At 61.5% G+C, this 21,174-nt stretch overlaps 1 protein-coding gene across 1 annotated transcript in view; it reads left to right on the plus strand.

The window, feature by feature from the left end:
• Positions 1–20,814, plus strand: part of Mn1 (MN1 proto-oncogene, transcriptional regulator) — a 39,983-nt gene extending 19,169 nt beyond the window's left edge. Inside the window, exon 2 of the mRNA XM_026412201.2 lies at positions 18,553–20,814. Coding sequence (XP_026267986.2) covers positions 18,553–18,728 — 176 coding nt within the window. The 3' untranslated portion in view covers positions 18,729–20,814. The remainder of the gene's footprint in view (positions 1–18,552) is intronic.
• The last annotated feature ends 360 nt before the right edge of the window (positions 20,815–21,174 follow it).

Below are 21,174 nucleotides of genomic sequence, written 5' to 3' on the forward strand. Positions count from 1 at the left end.
TCACGGCCGCCTGGTTTCCTGTGAGCGACAGGAGCTGAGTCTGGGTTGGGGTGGCTCAGGTACGCGCTGGATTGGACCGCAGGACACTCAGGAGCCCTCGTCCACAGAGCCATGTCCCCAGACCTAATTTGCATTTTATTTAGAGACAGGGCCTCCCTGAGTTGCTCAGGGCCTCGCCCTGGCTGAGGCTGGCTCTGAACTCGCCATCCTCCTGCCTCAGCCTCCTGAGCCGGATGACAGCGGGCCCCAGGCGCTCAGTGGCTGCAGGTTCTTGAGCTCAGTCTGCAGGGTGAGTCTGCCAGAGGAGCTGGACCCTCTGCAGAGCCTGAGAGCTCCCTGTCCCTGGGGTCCCCTGCGTGCTCCCTAGATGGCGGCCTGGGTAGGGTGTGAAGGATGAGCCCCTTGGTAGGATGAGCGCTTCCTGAAACAGCTGGTGACAGTGGTTACAGGAAGGTGGATGGAGCACGTTCTCCTGGGACGGTTCCAGGACAAGCAGGGCAGCTGGTCCCCAGGACACCCCCGCGCTCCTGCCCCGCCTCTCTCCTATGGGCCTGGGTCACCGACACCAGACAGACCCCGCCTGGCTTCTCTTCTTCTTTGGGTACCAGGGATTGGCCCCGGGGGCGCTTCACCACGGAGCCCCGTCCCTCCCCAGCCCTTTTGGACATCTATGTAGAGACAGGGTCCCCCTGAGCTGCTCGGGGCCTCGCCATGGCTGAGGCTGGCTTTGAACTCGTGATCCTCCTGCCTCAGCCTCCCGAGCCGCTGGGATGACAGGCGTGCGCCCCGCCCCTCCACACCCGGCTGCTTTTCTTCTTGGGTTTCTCCCCAGATCTGTGCCACGGCGGGCAAGAGCCCATGGGGCCGCAGGTCTCTTCTCAGATTTTGTTTTTTTGGGGAAAAAAGAAAACCTTCTTCTGATTCCCCACCTCCATGGTTCGCTCAGAGTTGAACCAAAGCAAAGTGGGGTGTCCAGGAGGCTCACGGGAAGCTGGACCCCCTGCCTGCCGGCGGTGGGTCCGAGGCAGGGTCCTCCGATCACGGTAAAGACCAGGCCAAAGCTCTCTTTGCATCCCCCTTTTATTTCTGGAACAATCCGCTGGCTGGTTCCTTTGGGTCCCCCCACATTCTCTTTTTCGAAACAGAATCCATTCTTCACCCCAGATGACCAGGCCTGGAGTCCTTTGGTCGGGTCTGTGGTGTCCCCCTGGGTCGGTGGGGGGTCAGGGACAACCTCAAGGTCTGGGAGCCCCGAGGGGCTGCTGGGGGGAGCCGGGGGGGGGCAGGGGGGGCTGCGCTTCTGGGTCAGCGGCGCCCTCCCCCCACCGGGAGCTGCGCCCCGCCACCTCCACCCGATCCCGGGGCCCTGGTGGACCTGGGATTTTCGTCGTGGTCTATTTGGTTATGATTATTCTTTAATGAGGTCAGACTGAGAACCCGTCTGCCTGGGCCGCCCGGGCTGGAGGGCAATTAACCGGAGACCAACCTCTTAATTAGGGTTTCCCCTGCGTAAATCTCATTTGGTAAATTCCTTATCATCCCTGGCTTTAACGACAGCGCGTCCTCGAGACGGGGTTGAGCCCCCCGGGACCTCTCAGTGAGTCCCCCCAGAGGCCGCCCAGCCTCCCCCAGGAAGGGCTGCGGGAGGGACCCCCTTTCAGGGTTAATTAATCAGAAAACGTCGTGGAGCCTGTTGATCCGGGGAGCGCGGTCTGCCACCTTTTGATTCCCGCCACCCCTCTGCCTCCCTCCGGGGTCTTTCTTTTCCTCGCTGAGCCGAGGGGGTCTGCACCCCGCCCTCCCTCTCCCCAACCTGTCTGTCTTTGTGCAGAGGTTCCATTTTTCCTTCCCTTTTTTAAATGCGAGTGCAGCCCGGAGTGGAAATGTCAGGGGTCACTCCTCAGGCGGAGGGGGCAGGGGGCCCCGGGCCACCTCAGCTGCTGTCTGTCCCCTTCCAGAGACCAGAGCTGGGCTTAACCCTTTGGAGCCCAGCGCCCGCCCGCCCAGGAACACGAGGCCTTTCTTCCCTGGAGTCCAGGGACACGGCCACCGGGTCCCCCTTTGGAGGTGTGAGGCTAAAAGTCACTTCTGTGGCCGCAGGGGTGGCAGGCACGGTGGCCTTCCCTAGAAGGAGGCCCGCCCTCTGCATTTTTGGGGGTGCGCGTGGAACCTGCGGTGTGTTGGGGACCAGGGTGGAGACGTCACCCGTTCAGACACTGGCCCGGCCACGCTCACGGCCTCCGCCCCACCAGCAGAGAGGTTCCGATTTACAGGTGGGAGGAGGGGGGCCTCTGCCCCAGGAAGGGGTGGGATCAGGGCCCCGCTGGGTTCCCAGACCTGCACCCCCAGTTTCTGCTTATCCAAGCCCCCAGATCCAGGAGAGGAGAAGCCTGAGGTCAGAGTGGCTCCCAGATGCCCACGCCCTTCTGTGGCCGTGGAAGGATCAGGGCCGTTGGTGTGGCCCGTGGACCCTCCTGCCCCTGGGAAGCCGTGGACCCCTTTTACAGATGACGGAGCCTGGCAGCAGGTGGCAAACCCAGATCTGTCCCCTCCCTCTTCCTGTCTGCCAGCTGGGCCAGGCTGCCCCTGGCACGGGGACCCCGCTGCAGGAGAAGCAGCTCTCAGCTCAGGTCTCAGGGCCTCATCACCCGGGGAGCTGTGTGCGCAAGGGCCGCCTAGACGGGTGGTCCAGCAGCGGGACTCTGGAGGGCACAGGTGGCGCAGGACCGGGCCTTTCGCTACTGATGGTGGGTGCACTCCTGGGGCCTCAGTTCCCTCCCCTTTGAAGGAGGACCTTGGCGGGGTCAGCCCCCGGGGGTCTGGAACCCTGGGCCCACTCCTCACATAGAGCTTCATGGTCAGCAGCGCACACCCCTGAGCTGCCACACGGCTTAACTCTTGCTGTTGTTACTCGTTCCTGATGGTGGAGAAGAAAAAGAAATGTCAGTATCAACAAAGTCCCCAAGGGAAGAAGTCCCCCAAAGTCGTCAGAGAGAGCGCTGCTGCAGCCCAGCTCAAGGGTTAGGCCTCTGACCTGGGGCTGTGTGATGCCGGGCAGGTAACTTGACCTCTCTGTGCTGTGGTGATGGGTGCACCATCCTTGGTCAGCGGTGGGCTGAGTCTGAACTCTGAGCCTGCAGGGGAGGAGACGGTGCCTTGCTTTGCTGCTTTGTCCTGAGCTGGGTGGCTGCTTGGGGATCCTCCCCATGGACTGGGCCTCGGTTTCCCCATCTGGAATGGGGAGGCTGCGGTGAAGCTTAGGAGCAAGGGCATTGTCCAGACAGGTTTCCCGGCCTCGTGGGGCCACTCTGGCTCAAAGATGGTTCTTTTCTTTCTTTTTTTTTTTTTTTGGTGCAGGGGATTGAACCCACGGGCCCTCGACCCCTGAGCCCCACCCCAGCCCTCGCTGAGAGACAGGGTCTCCCTGAGCGGTGAGGGCCTCGCTGTGGCTGAGGCTGGCTTTGAACCCGCGTCCTCAGAGACGGCTCTTCTTACACCAGGGGAAAGCGGGTGCTGCTCAGCTCTGAGGGTGGGGGTCGGGGTCCGTTCTCAGTGTGCTCAGGGACTCCTGTCCGCCAAGGGCCAAGGGGACGTGCGGGGCCTGGGTTCGGTCCAGCGCCCTCTCCCCCGTGGCCCGTGGGGTCCCACTGCTACGCCTGCCTCAGTGTCCCCGTCTGTACAATGGGCGCTGGTGCCCCACTCGGTCCCCAGAGCCAGCAGAGCGAGCCCGAGGCCACGGAGGCTCTGGGCCGTGGGTCACCCTGAGGACGCGGCCTGCCAGGTCCCGAGAGTCCCGCGCTGGCCCGCGGCCTGTCTCCCTCGCTCGGAGACCAAAGCCCAGCATCTGTCCCCGGGAGCTGTTTAATATTCTGTCGCGGTAAAATGAACTCATCGGAGCCACCCGAACGCAGCTGAGGCGCCCGCCCGGCCGCCTTTCAGAGGCCCTGGGCCCCCCTTGGGCCTCGCGGGGCTGGCAGTGGCAGCCGGGACAGAGGGGCCCCCTTCTCTTCTCGGTGCCCCTGGGGAGCTGTGTCCCCAAATGGGGCTCCTGGAGGGCGGTGGGGGCTGGGTTTCTGGCCTGCCTGCTCAGGGCCTTGTTTGTTGGTGGCTGGGAGATTCCGTGTGGGGTCTCCTTGGGGACACTGGGACAGTTAGGCCCTCCCCAAACCCTCCCTCTGACTGTCCTCCACCCAGCCTCCAAGGAGAGCCCCAGCCCGCCAGCCGCCCGAGGACGCGGAGCCTCACAGGGCTGCCGACTCCCTGGGACTCCGGGGGACATCTATTTTCCTTATTCCCATTTGACAGGTGAGAGAACTGAGGCCCCGGGGTGAGCGGGCTTCTCCTGTCACTAGGACATGACCAGGCAGGGCCTCCACCAGAACCCGGCTCTGCCCACCGACCTGCAAGGCCACCCTGAGTGGAGTGGCGTGGCCAGCTGGGGACCTTGCCCCTAGGCATACAGTGGGTGCCACGGAGGTGCCAGCCGTCATTGTGACCTGATGACTCTGTCCCAGCTGCCAGGCTCGCGGCCCTCCCCGGGTCCCTGATCACCTCGGGTTCCCCAGCTCCTCCGAAGCAGGAGCACAAAGTGCTCCAGGTAGAAGGCGGCTGCATTTCATGTAATCATCTGTGATGGCGTTCAACAGCACTCTGATTAGTCGGGGGCAGTTTCCCTGCTGAGGCCCAGCCAGGCGGTGGGGGGATGGCGGCAGGGCCTCCGCGGGGCTGCTGCGGGGTCGGGGGTGTCCTGGCCTGGGAGCCCCACACGGGGCTTAAGCCCACAGCAGCGGCTTCTCCCCAGGGCACAGAGCTCCAGGGAGGGCTGGTCTGGGGACCTGGCAGCACTGTTCCTCTGTCCCTATGTACCAGAGGGACTCAGCACAGAGTGCTGGACTTAGTCCCTTCTGCAAGTGTATTGGAGGGACTCAGCACAGAGTGCTGGACTTAGTCCCTTCTGCAAGTGTATTGGAGGGACTCAGCACAGAGTGCTGGACTTAGTCCCTTCTGCAAGTGACCCAAATCAGAGCTGGGTCCACAGCCTCTGAGAGAGCCCAGCGCTGGGTCTCCAGCCGTGGAATCCAAGGGGGAGCATTTTCTCCCAGAGTCTGAACCCCAGCAGCCCCCCTCCCTGTGGGGCCTTGTGCCGCACCCTTGCCCTCTCAGCCTCAGTTTTCCTTGGCTGTGAAACGGGGGTAATTTGACCATCCAATGCGGGGGCCACCCATCTTCCTGTCCAGGGTCAGGCTGTGAATATCTGAGGGTTTCAGCCCCGAGTGTCTCTGTCCCTGCTTCCTAGCCCCGACCTGGTCATGCAGGCGAGGCCGCAGTGTCCCCGGGCGGGTGTGTCGTGGCTGACACAGCTCTGCCTAGGAACACCAGAATCTGAATTTCATGTAATTTTCATTTGTTATGAAACAGCCTTCCTACTTTCCAACCATTAAATAACGTCAAATGAAAATTCTTCTCTCTTGGGCTACAAAAATAGAGTCCCCCAAGTCCATAGTCGTGGTGGGGCAGATTGGGCTCCCGTCCCAGCCGCACATCCAAACACCTTCCATGGGTTTGTGTAAGAGGAAGTTAAAAACAGCTGTGTACTAACCTGAAGGGACGATGATAACCATCCCCTTCGGCAGCTTATTCCTGTACCTTTACCCTTTCTTGAGTGTGTGTTTCTCTGCCTAAGGCAGGACTACTATTTACATTGCAGAAAAATCAAGGTTCAGAGAGGCAAAGCACTTTGTCCAAGATCACACAGCTGGGAAAAGAAAGGAGTGGGACCTGAACCCGCTGGGTTCTCTGCTCACCCCAGGGCCTGCTGGGGAGGGCTCCAGGGTTCTCTCTGGCAACTGAAGTGCTGGAAATCACCTTGGCCTGGGAGCCTGCATCCCTCCCTGAGCATCAGTTTCTCCATCTGGGAATGGCCCCCTTCGACCCCCTGTCTGCTGGACCGGGTGTCTCCCCGTCCACCAGTGTTGGCTCTGTCTTGCCGCAAAGGGTCATGGGTGCATGTGCTGTGCTGGCCAGAGAGGACTTGGGTGGGAGTTTTCATCCTGGCCTGGCCTTGACCCGTCTTCTGTCCTCAGGCGGGTCGCTGTTTCTCTGGGTCTCAGTTTCTCCCCCTCTGTGATTGGAGGAGGTCAGACCACAGGTTCAAGGTCAGGCGCTCACCCGGGTTGATCAGGGCCCTCTGGCTGCAGCGTCCCTGGGAAGGAGCCAGGCTGAGCGGGTTCCTGAGCGGCCGGTGCCGCAGTTGTTCTGCCGGGTCAGCTGTGGGCACCAGGAGAAGTGCGTGTTGCTGGGCACTTTGTCCTTTGTGGCTCCCCTGACCCGCAGTAGACCTCCGCCCACGGAACCTTCTGTTTGAAATGACAAAGTTTGCCTTTTGCAAGAAAGCCCTGGTGGCCCGGCATCCTGGTGACCAGCGCATCCCCAGAACTTTCCTCGAGCACATAAATGCCCTCCGCCTGCCCTTCCCAGAGTGGTGTCCTTGGGCGCATGCAGCTGTCAAACCCCTGAAATGCAGTGATTCGTGAGCAGGGGATTGATTTTAAACTTTATTTAATTTAAAAATGTAAAAGCCACCCGTGCTAGAGGCTGCGCTGCCCGACACCCCAGGCCTGCATTTGGAGAGCCTGGGCTTGTAGGGGTTCCGGGAGCACCACCTGGAGGGGCCTTGGGTGGGAGCCTGGTGCTTGGCAACAGGGACAGGAAGCTCTCCTTGCCCCGCCCATAGGCAGCTGGCCCCGCCTCTGCAGGGGTGTGGCCCAGGTGGGCGGGCTCTGTGCAGGTGGGTGGGCATTGTCCAGGTGGGCGGGCTCTGTGCAGATGGGCGGGCTCTGTGTAGGTGGGCGGGTTCTGCTGGTGGGCGGGCTTTGTCCAGGTGGGCGGGCTCTGCGCAGTCTCTCCTGCACCCCAGGCCTCCCTGGGAGGGCTCTTGGATGCCTGGGCTCAGACCCCGAGTGGGTGAGGTCCTGCCTGCGTCAGATCCCGCCTTCAGGGGACATATATGTGGGAATCTCATCCCCAGTGGCCTCACGTGTTCCAGGTGCAGAGTGGGCAGGCTGAGAGGGGAGGTGGGGAGTGCGTTTTATTCTTTCCTCCCTCTCTCCCACCTGAACCCTGTCCCTGTTTCTGATGTGAACAAAAGAAGAAGAGGCCTTGGAAATTGACTTAGCTGTATCTTGAGTCAGCTGTTGTGTGCTGTGTGACGGGAGGCAAGTCACCCACCTCTCTGAACCTTTAAAAGGGAACAACGCCCGCCCCCTGCAGGGAAGACTGCCGCTGTCTACCTGTGCTTAGGATGGGTCTGGGTTGTGGTCCCTTTCCTGGGAAAGGGGGAGGTCATTGCCCTCCAGTGCCCGGATTCTCTCTAAGGACACCATCAAAACAAACCCAGCCAAGGCCCCGCCCGGCCGGCTCCTCCTGCCCAGAGGGCGCCAGGGCTGTGGGGAGGTCATTTAGCTGATGCTCACACCTGGAATTGACCCCACTCACCCCAGAGGTTTTCCCAGAGGTCTGCTCGGGTGGGGCGCGGTGGGGTGCTGGTTGGGGGAGGGGCCTCCCCGGGTCCTCGTTCCCAGGGAGGACGAAGTGGCGGGATCTCTGGCTCTGGCCGAGGGTAAGCTGCGGTCCGCTCTCCTGTAGGGACGCCGCCGTCTGCTTTCGTGGTCACGACAGGGCCCCAAGCACCGGGAGGATTCCAGCTGGACCGGCCGGGTTCTGGACGGGGTGTGGACAGACCTCTTGGTCTTGGTCAATCTGGGGACAAAGGGTCGGCCGACCTCCAGGGAGGCCCCGTGCCACGGTCTCCCTGGAAGTTTCTGTCCGTGTGTCTGGAGGCCTGAGGGTTGTGCTGTGCGTCTTGGCCATTTTAGAGATTCCCTGGGGTTTGTTCCTGCCCCTGGGGGTGGATGTAGCGGGCACCTGTGTGGCAGCTGCCAGGGCCGCAGTGGGAGCTGCAGCAGGCCACAGGACATTTGCAAGTTCGACGGACTGAGCGTTCGGTAGGGGGGCTGGGAGAGCCCTGAGGCAGGAGGCTGCCAGGTGAAGGGAGGAAGGACACAGGTGGCCCAGGTAGAGGGGACAGCTGGCAGGAGATGTGTACCCCCTTGGTGACAGTGTGCTGCTTCTGGTGAATCGGGGACCGAGCGCTGGCGTGGGCCATCGGGCCGCACAGGTCTCTGCCCTGATGCGCCTGCGCCCCCAGCCTGGTCTCCTGGGCCTGGTCCTGCCTGACCCCAGGGACAAGGACTGTGACCTCTGCCTGGGAGCAGAGTCTCTGGTCTTAACCCTCCTGAGACACCGGCGGAAATCCCTCCAGAGCTGCCTGTGGGCGTTGCCCAAGGTGCCCCGTCCTGGGAAGATCCTGGGGGTGAGGCCGGTTGACTCAGTCACGCACCCGCCCCTGCGCCCGCCTCTTCCCACACTCCCTGCCGGAGCCCACGCCCCATCTTTCCAGGTCAACGCCAGAACTTGCTGACACTCAGCCAAGCCAATCAGCACCTCCCAAGGCTCTCCACCCCCAGGGCAGGGATGAGTGCACTTTTCCCAGCAGTCCACAGGAGAACTTGGGGTGGGGAACACCTACTCTTCAGGTCACAATCCTGGCAGTCAGCTCTCCTGCCACTTATAAAGAGGATGGCAGCTCTGAGAGGGCAAATGATACTCCTGAGGTCACACAGCTTCTGGCAGGGCCTCATGCTGGTTTTCTGGGGCTGGAGAGGAGAACTCAGTCTGATCAAGTGGGGATCGTTTGTAGCAGGCATACCCCTTCCCCAGAAGCCGGGGAGGGGCTGAGGGGCAACATGGGCAGCCTTGGGGCTTCCTCCCCATTGTTGATGGATGCAACCAGCCAGCTCCTTCTAAGCCCAGAATAGCTGCAACTGCTCCACCCATCTCTTCTCCAGGCCAGGCAGAACCAGGGCCTGGTTAAAAAGACACAGACAGGCTCTGGACTCATGTGGACCCAGGTTCAAATCCAGCCCTGCCATTTCCCAGCTGCAACACCTTGGCCCTCTTAGGCTGTTCAGGGGATGAGTCAGCTCAACCGTGAGCATCACAGTCTGTCCCTGGGATTACCCAGGCTTGCCCAGCTTGTCACTGTCTACTGGAATTGAGGCCATGAGAGGCTTCAGGACCCCTACCTATCTCCTGTGGCCCAGCATGGTAGGCTTGCTTGGCCTCAGAGACCCGCCCTTCTTGTGCTGTGTTTGTGGACACATCTTGGTGGTGGTGGTATTATTATTATTATTATTATTATTATTATTTTGGTACTGGGGCTTGAACTCAGGGTCCTTCGACCACTGAGCCCCATCCCCTGCCCTATTCTGTATTTTTTTTAGAGATAGGGTCTCACTGAGCTTCTTAGGGCCTCACCATTGCTGAGGCTAGCTTTGAACTCTCAATCCTCATTCTTCAGCCTCCTCAGTGCTGGGATGACAGGCGTGCGCTATGGCCGGCCGGAATCATTATTATTTAAGAGATTTCTAGAGGCCTCCCCCACCCACATTTCATATTTTATGGATTGTTAAGCAGGAGGTCAGAAAGGTTTCCACGGCAGCCCAAGAAGGATGGCCCGTGCCAGAGTGAGCCATAGGACCTTTTGGATCCCTTAGGGCCATGGTGCAAATCATCACATACCAGGAGCATGTGTTGAGCACCTGCTGGGTGCCCAGGACTGCTTCCTCTTCAGGGGAACTTGGGCCAATGAGCACTTCTCACCCTCAGGCTCAGGCTCAGCCAGCCTCCTCTGTCCAGGGCCTGGGAGCAGACAGATTTATACAAAGTGATGGTTAATTTTTTTGTGTCAACTTGATTGGGCCCCAGGGTGCCCAGATATTCACATAGCCATTATTTCTCCGAAAGACCCTGAGCAGTGCCTATGGTCTCTGCCTCAACTGGGTGGAAAGAGCCACAAAGAAAATGCTTGGCTGTGTTCCAATAAAACTTTATTTGCAGAGGCAAACGGTGAGCCGGCCCGGCCCGTGTGCTGGGGTCTACTACCCTCACAGGTTCTTCATCTGTGAAACGGGGCTGAGAGGAGTCTGCCTCCCAGTCTCCGTGGGGATTAGCGTGGGACAGAGCAGAACCTGGGTTGGGTGTCTGCTGTGATCCTTATCTGTCATTGCTAATAGTCTCCTGTCACTTGGGCCACAGCCCTGCCCTGCAGGCCTGTGATCTCATGTCACAGCTGAGGAGACTGAAGCACAGATCAGGTGGCTGTCCCTCCACCCGTCTGTCACCGTCCGGTGACCTGGGCCGCATCTGCACCCCTCCTTGGGCTTCGGTCTACCCCCCTGTACCCTCAGAGAGGACTCGCTGATGTGATGCATGGGTCACATGGTCACACGCTCTGTGTGGGGGGACATGGAGGGACAGAGGTGGTGTCCCTGGTAGGGGTCACCAGCTGAGTGGGAACAGAACTGGGTGGCCTGGTGAGACCGGGGCTTTCTCCGGGGCCATTGAGTGGGTAGTGGCGGGGGCCCCGGCCTTCCTTGCTCAGAGAGGGAGAAGCGGGGCCCTTGTGTGTTCCTGCTCGGTGTCCTGTGCCACAGCCGGAGTGAATGGGGTTGGGCAAGGCTTTTATAAATTCGGACAGATTCACCGTGCGCTGCCCCTGCTCACGAGCCTGCTGTGGCTCCCTATTGCTCACAGGAATGAGGTCCGAACTCCTCCCATGACTGATCCCACGGGGGCCTGGCAGCTTCCTCTTCTCCTATTTCCACCTCGGGGCCCGGGGCCGGCCTTTTAAGATTTTTTCTGAAGAAGTCACACTGGGCTTGAGGTGGCCCTCTTGCTCTGTCCCTTGCCAACCTTTGCGCTCAACTGTCACCCCCAGCACACGCCTCAAGGTCTTCCTGGCTCCCCACCCCCGTCCCAGCCCCGGGTGTCACGTGGGCTCCTGCCATCCCACCGGGCTCCTAGCAGGAGAGGGACCAAACCCACTTCTCAGACGAGGAAATGGGGACATGGGGAGCCCAGGGGACCGATCCGGGTGGCACAGCGTGGCAGTGCCTGGTGCGGGTGGTTTCAGACCCAGGCCTCCGTCTCTGAAGCGCGTGACGTTCCCACGGCTGTCCCCGTGCAGAGCCCTCCTGGGGACCCAGCAGGGCTGTGGGGACTGGGAGGGTGAGCAGGCCCGTGTCCTCCCTGCCCACCCCGCTGAGCGGCGTCCCCGAGCCCCCGCTGCCCCCGGAACAGCCACCCCAGCCCCAGGCCCGGAAGAGCTGCTCAGTGACAGCAGGCTTGGGGGACCCGGCTCCCTGCCTTGGCCCGGGGAGCCCAGGGCTATTTCTGAGCGCAGCGTCTGGTGGCTCTGGGACGCTCCACATCCTGGGAACCTAGGGAGGCCTCTCTGGTGCTGAGTTGCTCCAGGTTACACGCTCAGAGAGGTACAGCGTCCTGCCAAAGGCGGCTCAGCACTGTGTCTAACAGCGCAGCGGCTACTTGTGTGTGATTGGGTGTGGGAAGGCACTGGGCTGCCCATGGGGTCTCAGAATGATTCTGGTGACCCTGGGTGGCAGCTACCATTACTGCGTCATCCAGAGCCATGCTGAGGCTTGGCCTGCAGTGTCCCTGTGTCTCGTCCTGAGGCCGTGCGTCCCTCCGGGTCCGGATGAGGACCTGAGGCCGGGCCTTCCCCTCCCAGCCTGGGCGGCAGTGGCTCCCTGCTGGGCCGTCTCCTGTCGTGTTGGGAGGACGGTGCGGGCAGGAGGGGCTGGTGCTCAGCTGCCCTGGGCCGTCACGTCTCAGTGCGCACCGGCCATGAGTGGCCCTGGGGTACGCAGGCCTCATCTGTCACAGGTCACTGGCTGCATGGCTGGAAGCTCCAGGCCCCCGGAGGCCGCCTGCCCCTCTGTCCACTCCGTGGACCGTGGCCCTCTGCGTCTCCTCCTTCAGGGCCGGGGCAGGTCCCCAGCCCTCAGTCCCCACCGTGTCCTGTCTGCCTTGGGCTCCAGGAGGCCAGCTCCGCTCTGCCCTTGATGCTCTCCCCCGCGGAGCCCTGGGCCAGCTCAGTCCAAGTGACAGCTGCCCGCAGCCCGGTCAACTCGGATCAGTCTCCGGGGCTCCCGGGCCTGCCCAGCGGCCAGCACCGGCTGCCACGGCCCAGGGCCCCTCCCAGCCAGCCTGCACCGGGGACAGAGGGCGCCCGGGCCTGCTCTCCAGGAGCCCAGCCAGGCCTGCGCTGCACGGTGACAGTGGCTATGCACGCACTGAGGCTCATCAGGGTCCATCCCCAGCTGCTGGGTGACCCTGGTTCCTTCCCATCCCATCTGTGAGCCTTGGGCCCTTGTCCTAAAAGTAAGTCACTGTTGACCAGAGAGAGGGGGAGGTGGTCCCCTGGAACGGCTGGTCCCCAGGCTTGGCTCCGCGGGGGCTGGGTGTGGCCGGAGATTGTCACCTGCAGGAGAGTGCAGAGCTGGCACGGGACCCAGGTGCAGGGCTGGGCTTGGAGGGAGGCAGTCCCCTGGGCCTGCCGTGGGTCTGCATGACCCCTGCGAGATGCCCAGGTGGGGTGTCACTCAGGCTCCGGCCATTGTCCCTGGGTCCCTGATCCTCGGGGTGTGGGTGCTGGTTCCCTGTACTAGGGCCCAGACGTCTCAGGGTCCCTCACTTTGGGAGGCCCCTGCCTACATCAGGGTAAGACTGCAGTGCGCCAAAGGAACAGGGGGTCGCACAGACACCCACCCCCTGGCCTTTCAGAGAAGACAAAATAGGCCCAGAGAGGTGCCGTGACCTGCCTGAGGTCACACAGCAAGTGGGAAACAGAACCGAGATGAGGATGTCCCTCATGGAAACAGTGAACAAAGGCTTCTCTGGTGGCTACCGCATGCCAGGAAGCAGACAGTCCGGAGTCACATAGGCGTTTGTCCTAGGGCCCCCCCTCTGGGCTCCGCTGGCCCTTACTAGAGGGACTGCCAGCCCTTTCTGCAGGTGGGGAAACTGAGGCTGGCAGGTCTATCTGCCTGGGACCGTGGAGCTGGTGGGCGGCAGGCCTGTGGGGTCCAGGGCGGGATCTGAACCCAGGCCTCCCAGCTCTGGTCAGAGCTGCCCCCAGCTGTCAAGTGTGGGCAGGGGCAGGCGGAGCCCGGCCGTGGGTCATGGGATCGCTGTGTTCCTGCTTATTTGGTGGCCGTGGAGACCCCTGGTCTGCCACCAGCGTCCGGCTGGGATTTGCTTTTGCTGCCCCTGAGCCCAAGGCACCCCCGGGCCCCATCCTGCAGCTCGGAGGAGGGTGGGGCCAGGGCTGAATGTGGACATGTCCCCTGGGGCCCTCTGTAGGGTCACGGGTTCTGCAGAAGGACTGTCTGGGTTTGGGGGTGACTGCTCAGGACCCCACACCCACAGAGGCGGGGTACTGGGACTGCGCTCGCTGTGGGCTGGGAGCCCCCGCCCAGCACCAGGGAGGGCCTGGGTTCCACCCCAGCACTGGAGACCAGCCTGGCCTGGGACGGAGCCCTGAGGGCGGGAGCGCTATCTCCTGAGCATCTGCTAGGTGCTGGCGCCCCGGGACCGGGTGTCGCTGGGCCAGGAGCTGGGGGCCCTTACCTGTTTCACGGGGATAAAGCTGAGGCTCAGGGAGGGAAGCCCGAGGCCGACCTGCGGCGGAAGGCGCCAGGGACCAAGTCCAGGCCCCGGTCACCTGACGCCGCAGACCCCAGGGGCTCTCCGTCTTTGGTGGCCTGTGGGGGCGGGGCCTGACTCAGACCTTGTCCTTGGGTCAGCAGCGTTTCCGGCCAGGACTAGGCCGAGCCAGGTCCCATGACGTCACAGGTGGGGCGGGGCCACTGCCAGGGGCGGGGCCACGTGCCAGGGGTGGGGCCTCGTGCCAGGGGCGGGGCCACGTGCTAGGGGCGGGGCCTCGGCACCTCACGGCAGGGGCATTGGAGAAGCGTCCCCCACGGTGGCCGCCAGATGGGACGGCAGGAGTCCGGCAGAGGGGAGGAAGGAGGTCATGCCAAGCCTGTGGCTTCACCCTGAGGGCAGTGGGGAGCCATGGAAGGTTCTAGCCTAAGAGAGGACTCTGGTTGGCTTCCGGAGGCCCGCCCGGTTCACACAGGAGGATGGGGGCAGCGAGGGATCACGGAGGCCTGGGGGCTGGGGACAGGCGTGTGTGCCGCGGCCTTGGGGAGGCCCAGAGAGGAGCTGGCCCAGCCCCGTGGCCGCCATCCTGGGGCCTTACTTCCAGTCCCAGCAGCCAGCCGCTAACCGAGTGACACCTGTCACAGAAGTCCCCTCCCAGGTCCAAGTAAAGGGGAAACCAAACTCATCTGGAGGAGACCAGGTGCCCGGCCCCGCTGCTGCTGCAGAGTCTCAGTAACAATCCCGGGGACTTAGCCTGGCCTCAGTCCCCGCCAGCACAGAAAGTGCCCCAAGCGGCAGGGACAGCCCTGGCCATCTCCAGAGCCGGGCTGCTGAGGGCTGGGACTCGGGGCCCTGACCTTTGCGTGGGACCTGGCCTCTATTCTCTCATTTAGTTCTCCCCACAGCGGCCAGGGGGACCCCGATGGCCCCGGCTCACAGCTGGCCCAAGGCACTGGCCACTCTGTCCCCCTCCTCCACACCCTTGGCCATCCCCCTGGTGGGCACAGGGACAGAAGGTGGCTGGGCCAGAAATTCCCTGCCCAAGTTTCCCAGGGTGGCAGGGTGGCTGTCCCCGGCCCCAGCTCCCGAGTCTCACCCAAACCGAGGCGGCTCTGCGGTGGACTTTCAGAGAGGGAAACCTGGGATCCCACCGTGGGGGCCTGAAGAAGGGAGGGGACAGCCTAGTGTCCCCAGGTGGTGGCAGGTGCCCTCCCCTGCCCTCGGCCACCCTGGCCGGCAGCTTGTGGCGCTTCACCTGGACCCGGCGCTTTCATCCCTCGGAGTGGCCTGTTACCTCCCCCCAAGCCAGGCCCTGGAGCTGTGGTGACAGGCACACAGGCCTCTGCTGCACACACAGTGGCCCCTGTCACTTTTGAACCCCATGGGAGAAAAGGGGCCACGATTATTCCACAGATACCTCTGGCACCTGCTGCCCGTTCTCTCCTCCCCTTGGTGAAGGTGACCGTCCCCACTGGGGGTCAAGATGTGCCCAAGATGACATCTGACCTGGGGCTCATAGCCGGAGGGACAGTAAGGGCAGCCCACCTCCAGGCCTCTACCATGGGCACGGGACACAGGCGGCCTGTCCTGGCTGATACAGGTCCCGACAGCTGTTCTTGCTCGGCAGCCTGGCCCATCTGTCCCCGCCCGCCAGAGGCCCCTCGGGCCACGCTGCCCCAGGGGGGAGGCCCCAGGGGTCCCTGCCTCTGGGACCGACCCACTCCGTCAGTGCCAGCTCTTTCTTTTATATTGACCCCAAGCTGTCCTGAGCTGGGCCCAGACTTGCCACCGCCAAGTGACAGATGAGCAAACCGGGGTCTGTGGACAGGAGCCGCTGGCCTGGGCGCCTCGGGCCTCGAAGGGGGGGCATCCACCTGTACCCGGCGCCTCAGTCTTCCAGTCTGTCAAGTGGGGACGAGGGCCACCCACGTCACTGCAGGGCTCTGGGCACTGCCCTGCCTCCCCTCTGCAGCTGCAGTTGGCAGTGACCAAGTGGGACACGTGACAATACCCGCTGAGTGCCCTGGTGTCTGCCAGCACTGGTACCACAGCCTGGGGCCATCCGCAGCCCCAGGGACTCTGCAGGGACGGTTCTGTCTCTGGTGCTGGTGTGGGGGAGGGACAGCTGCCTGTCGTCCTGAGGCTTGGGGACCCGGGGCCTCTCCCCTACTGGGGCAGGCTGTGACTTGAGGGTCTTCTTTGGGACTGATTTATCTGCCTCCCCGGGGGCCACCGTCCTAGGGCGTGTTGGGTCCCTGCTGGAGCGAGTCCCCGGAGGATGGGTTTGGTCTTGCTGGGGTGTCCGGATATCACCGACGGCCACGCGCTCCCTTAAGGACACCTGTGGACACCAGGCTGCCGTGGTGCTCCCTCCTCCTGGGCCCAGGCTGGGGGCGTCCCAGGTCCATGCTCTGTGGCATGTGTTTCACCCTCTCTGGGCCCCAGCGCCGGGTCAACCAGGGCCACAAGAGTCTCTGGACTCCTCCTTCCCGATGCTGCTGGGGAAATTCCACCCAGGGAGGCGGGTGGGGACCCATTGGGGTCTTGTCACTGCCTCAGTTTCCTGTCTATAAAGTGGATGTGAATGTGGAGGGTCCCCAAGGCGCTCGGCCGCCCCCAGCAGATCTTGCAGCTAGGAAATCCCACCAGGCCTCTTTCCCAGGAAGCGGGGTACTGCAAAGACCCCTGGCCTCGTGGGCCTCCCAGACCCCAGTGACAGTTCCAGCGGCCCTACCTGGGGACTGCGATGTCTGCCAGACTGTTACAAGGCCCCAAGGGGGATGAGGTCATCGCCACTTGAGAGCGAGACAGCTGAGGACCAGAGAGGGACAGTGGTGGAGCCCTGACACACAGCAGTGCCACTGTGACTTCAGTGTGACCGTCTGGCACTGCCCCTGGGTCATCAGCTCCAGGGGGAGGGCGAAGCCTGTGTCTGTCCTGTCTCTGCCTCGATCCACAGGGCGGGCGTGCTGCCTGGCACATAGTAGTTCCTCAGTAAGGGCTCATCCATGGTGCAAGGGAGGGAAGGACCCTTTCTCCCCAGGCCTGGCCCCCCTCAGCTCACAGGTCCCAAAGCCTCCGGGGAGGGGCCCCAACCCAGTTAGTGAGTCACACCTGGCCTGGCGTGGGTCTGTCTCTCTGTGGGTCCTCCCTGTAGGCTGAGGCCTCCTGCCTAATCCCAGAGGGCAGGCTGGGCGGCAGCGACTCCTTCCAGGCCCAGGCCCTGGGTCGGCCTGCGGCGTGGAGGGTGCGTGGGCCGTGGCCTTCAGTGTCTGGGTGTCCCCTGCAGCCATCCTCCATCCCAGCCTTCTCCACGTTTCCCGAGGCAGACGGTCACCGTTAGTCTGTGATCAGATGAAACTTCCTGTCCCTTCCTGGCTGCGTGACCTTGGGCAGGCCAGGTGCCCTCTGAAAAAGGAGAATAATCCGACGCTGGTCACTGGTCACTGGACAACAGTAAATTCAAGGTCCCCCCGACTCTGCTCCTTTCTCTCTCCACCTCACCCTCAGAACTCGCAGGTCTGTGTGCTCCTGGTCTGCTTCACACTAAGGTGTGAATGGCCTCCAGATTCTGCCTCCAGCATGTCTAACAGATATCATGGCGACCTGTGGTCTGTAGGGGTCTGTGAGGAGAAGATGGAGGGGATTTTCAGGGTACACAGGATGCATGGTCTTCCTCCTCGTTGGTCTGTAAAGTTCCCTCACACAGCAGCTGGGGATGGGACTTCTCGATGCTGGTAGGGAGTCTAGCCTTGGTTTTTGCTGCCTTGAGGGCTTCAGAGTCTGCCTTTTTTGGGGGGTGGGGAAGGTACCGGGGACTGAACTCGGGGGCACTCGACCACGAAGCCCCATCCCCAGCCTTATTTTGTATTTTATTTAAAGACAGGGTCTCACGGAGTTGCTTAGGGCCTCACTGTTGTTGAGGCTGGCTTTGAACTCGAGATCCTCCTGCCTCAGCCTCCTGAGCCACTGGGATGACAGGCGGGTGCCACTGTGCCCGGCTTACAATCTGCCTTTCTGAGGAATGCCCTTCACTTTTCTGTGAACACCTAGTACACTCAAAGAGGTCTGTGCACTTGGTGGACATTTCCATTTTCAGAGGAGGGGACTAGCCTCGAGTCCCTTTGTGGGGCTAGTACCCAAGTCTCTCAGCCTTTGGGTTGGAGCTATGTGTCTCCAGGAAAGTGTCTGTGCCTTTCTGGGCTGCCCACTCCTGTTCTCCTAAACTGGAGTCAGAAGGCTAAACCCAAAAAAGGGAGGGATGAAAGATAGGCAGGTGTCCCAGGAGGCTCCCCCACCTGTCCCACCCTGTCTCCAAGCTGTGGGGTGGGGGCCCTGCCCAGCCAGGGGTTGGGGGACTCTGGGCCTCTGCCTGCCCCTGGCTGTACCCTTTGGGCACCCACAGGCCCCTCCCCATCCTGTCCACTGCCCTGGGGAGGTGCTGTGCATTTCCCCTGCGTGACCCGCGCAGGTCGGTCCTCTGTGTCTCAGTGTCTTCTCTATGAAGTCGAGGTGACCTCCTTAATTCCCAGGGTTGGCCTGCAGTTGGCCCTGGCTGAAGACGTTTCCAGCACCCATCAGGCCCTGGGCAAATGTCCGTCTGGAGGACCAGAGGACAGGCTGCTCTGGACTGGGACCAGCCCCGCCTCTGCCCACGGGCGGGGTCCAGCGAACTCCTACGCGTCCTTCACCGCCCCCACTTAGACGCCCCTCCTCCAGGAAGCCCGCCCGCCCCCCTGTGTCAGTGGCTCTTGGAGACTCCCAGGTTTATCTTGCTGGATTCCACTTCCCAGGGGGACACGGGGACCCAACGGCAGGGAGGAGCTGCGGCCTCCCAGCCACGACTTCTAGACCCCCAGACCATCTCTGCCCGGAGTCGAGGCCCAGGTGTGGCCTCTCTTCTCGACCTCCCTCCCCCAGAGCCGCGCCCACCACTCATCGGCCCTCTCCCTTCTTGTCCCTCCACAGCCCACGACGCCATCAGCAAGGCCTCGGCCCAGCCCGGCAGCCACCTGCAGTGCCTGTCCGTCCACTGCACAGACGACGTGGGGGACGCCAAGGCCCGCGCCTCCGTGCCCACCTGGCGGTCCCTGCACTCGGACATCTCCAACCGATTCGGGACATTCGTGGCCGCCCTCACTTGAGTCGCCGAGAGCCCCCTCCCCCCAGGCCCTCCCCTCCCCCCACCTGTCCCCACCCCGTTAGGAAAGGGCCACTATGGCTGAGCGACTGGGTGGTTTTTTGGGTCTAGGTTGGTACCCGCTTAGTGGCTTATGGACCCGAAAGGGTTGATTTAAAGGGGCGGGGGATTAAAAAAACCTCAAAAGTTTTCTTTTTTTTTTTTCTTTTCTTTTTTTAAAGAAACTGCCACCTGTGTTACAGTGTGGACCCTGCCCAGTTAGCCCACTTCTGTTTCCACCTTGGTTTTTCCTGTAGAGAGCTCCCCGTTTCTCTGTAACCCTGGCCGACCCTTTTAGATGACCTCTTTTTTTTTCCTTTATTTTGTTCCTGAAGCTTCTGTGTCCAAGTATTGTTATTTCGTAATAAGACAAGAGTTGCTTTCATTTTTTTTTTAAATTCTCTTTTATTTTCCTCCCTCCCCCCATCTCCCCCCCCTTTTGCTTATTAAAATGGAAATCCTGGAGAAGAGTACTTTTGGAATATTGCCGGGTGAAGGATTGTCATCGCAATATTATCTATTGACACCCAACTGTCATCAGCCAGACAGGAGCCAAACAAGTCATACCCCTTAGGTATTCCGCCTGCAATTATGTTTTGTCTGTTCCCTAAGAAAATAGAGAGATTTTCCTTCCGACAGACACTTCTGGACCCCGGGCTCATCTTCAGTCTGGCTGTCCTGCTGGAAGCTGGCCCTCCCTGCCTGGATCTGAGGGTGCGCCCAGCTGCCCTGGGAAGGAGGCCCTGCAGTGAGGTTTTTCTTTCCTTTTCTGGGCCTCTGCCTCAGGCCTGGGCTAAGCGGCCTCTGGTCTTCCCCCGGGGATTCCAGGCCCAGGGACCTCAGGTGCCCACGGGGAAGCCTTTGTTCTTTCCTGGGGACCTAGGGGGCTGGGTGTGTCCCCTTCTTGCTCCTGTTCCCCGCAGCCAGTCCTGGGAGGATGGGGCCCTTGCTTGGAGTCCGGGTCCTTTCTCCAGGGGTCTGCCAGCTGCCAGCCTGATCCGGGCCTTTTGTTCTTTAGCCTTGGACTCCCTTCCCCCCTTTTGATTTGATTTCTAAAACTAGAGCCATGTCCCCGTGTCTCAGGAGGGAACTGCCTCTACTGGGGCAGACGCTGGCGGTCACTGGAGGCCCATGTTGGCAGGGACAGATGGACACCTTGGGGTGCTGCTGACCCTTGTGAAAAGCGTTTGGGACTCGGGGTGGGGGGCACACTGATTCCAGGGTGGGTCAGACGAGAAGCGAGGTGACATCGCTTCATTCAGATGGTGACGCTCACTTTTATTTCATTTTTTCGTTGGCGAGTGGGTTTTCCAAATGCTCCCTCCCAGGCCCCTGCCGGTGGGGTCCCCAAGGTTTACAGATCCAGTGTCCTTTAACAAGTGGCCTGAGGCCGGGGCTCCCCGTACCACGCCCACATTGTTGATCTCAAAGAACTTTTCAGCCAAGGGACAGAAGAGCCCAGGAAACCCTCTGTGTCCCCTGTCCCTCCTCCTCGTTCCCTGGCTGGCCCTTGTGGCTGGGGTCTGGGCCCTCTGACCAAGGGCAGCCCTGGCCACAGGGGTGGACAGAAGCAGGTGGCGGGCGGAGGGAAGGCTTGTCCCCACCACGGGCTGCAGGACGAGCCAGGTGCTGGGCCACACCACCTCCGTGCCCCTGTTGGAGAGCTTGGGGTCGTGGTTCTAGGCAGGAGCGGTTCTCCCTGATGGCTTGAGGCCGGAGTCTCCCGACCTGTGTCCTGGACTTGGCCCCACCGGCCGCCTGCACGTGGCCATCAGCCTGTGGTCCTTGCCATTCTAGAAACTTCGGAAGCTTCCAACGTCCTCGCTCCCCACGGGCCCCAGATCGGATCAGCTTTTCGAACAGCCTTAAGCAAAAGGATGTCATTTCCTGTCCTTTGGTTTTCACGGGAAGAATCAAAGCAAATGACGAAAACACACGGGACTCCGCGCCTGCACCCGGCGCTCTGCGGGAAGGAGAGGGAGCTGTTCCTATTGCACATGTAAAATAAGGAGACTCGACTCTGCTGTGTGTTAGGCAATCCTGTCGTCTTTTTTGACTCTTAAAAAGAAAAATTCATTTCTGAGATGCTTGGTTGGAAGACTGACAATAGCTCATGAATTGAGTGTTATTTTTTTCTTAATGTAAAGTGCGGTCTTCCGTATTCATGCAGATTGTATATACCTGTATATGTTTTCCTGAGCAGCTAAATAACAATAAATATGACGTTAATGGTGAGTGTGGAGCCTTTGTGGGCGGGCTGTCTGTGGGCGGGGCTGTCTGTGGGCGGGGCTGTCTTTGTGGGCGGGGCTGCCTTTCTCCCCTCCCGCTTTCCGCTGGATTCTTCAAATTCCCCTGGTGTGTGTGTGTGTGTGTGTGTGTGTTGACGTTGCTGCACATTGGGTCACTTCAGG

Source organism: Urocitellus parryii, chromosome 3 (assembly GCF_045843805.1).
Source record: "Urocitellus parryii isolate mUroPar1 chromosome 3, mUroPar1.hap1, whole genome shotgun sequence".
NCBI lineage: Eukaryota > Metazoa > Chordata > Mammalia > Rodentia > Sciuridae > Urocitellus > Urocitellus parryii.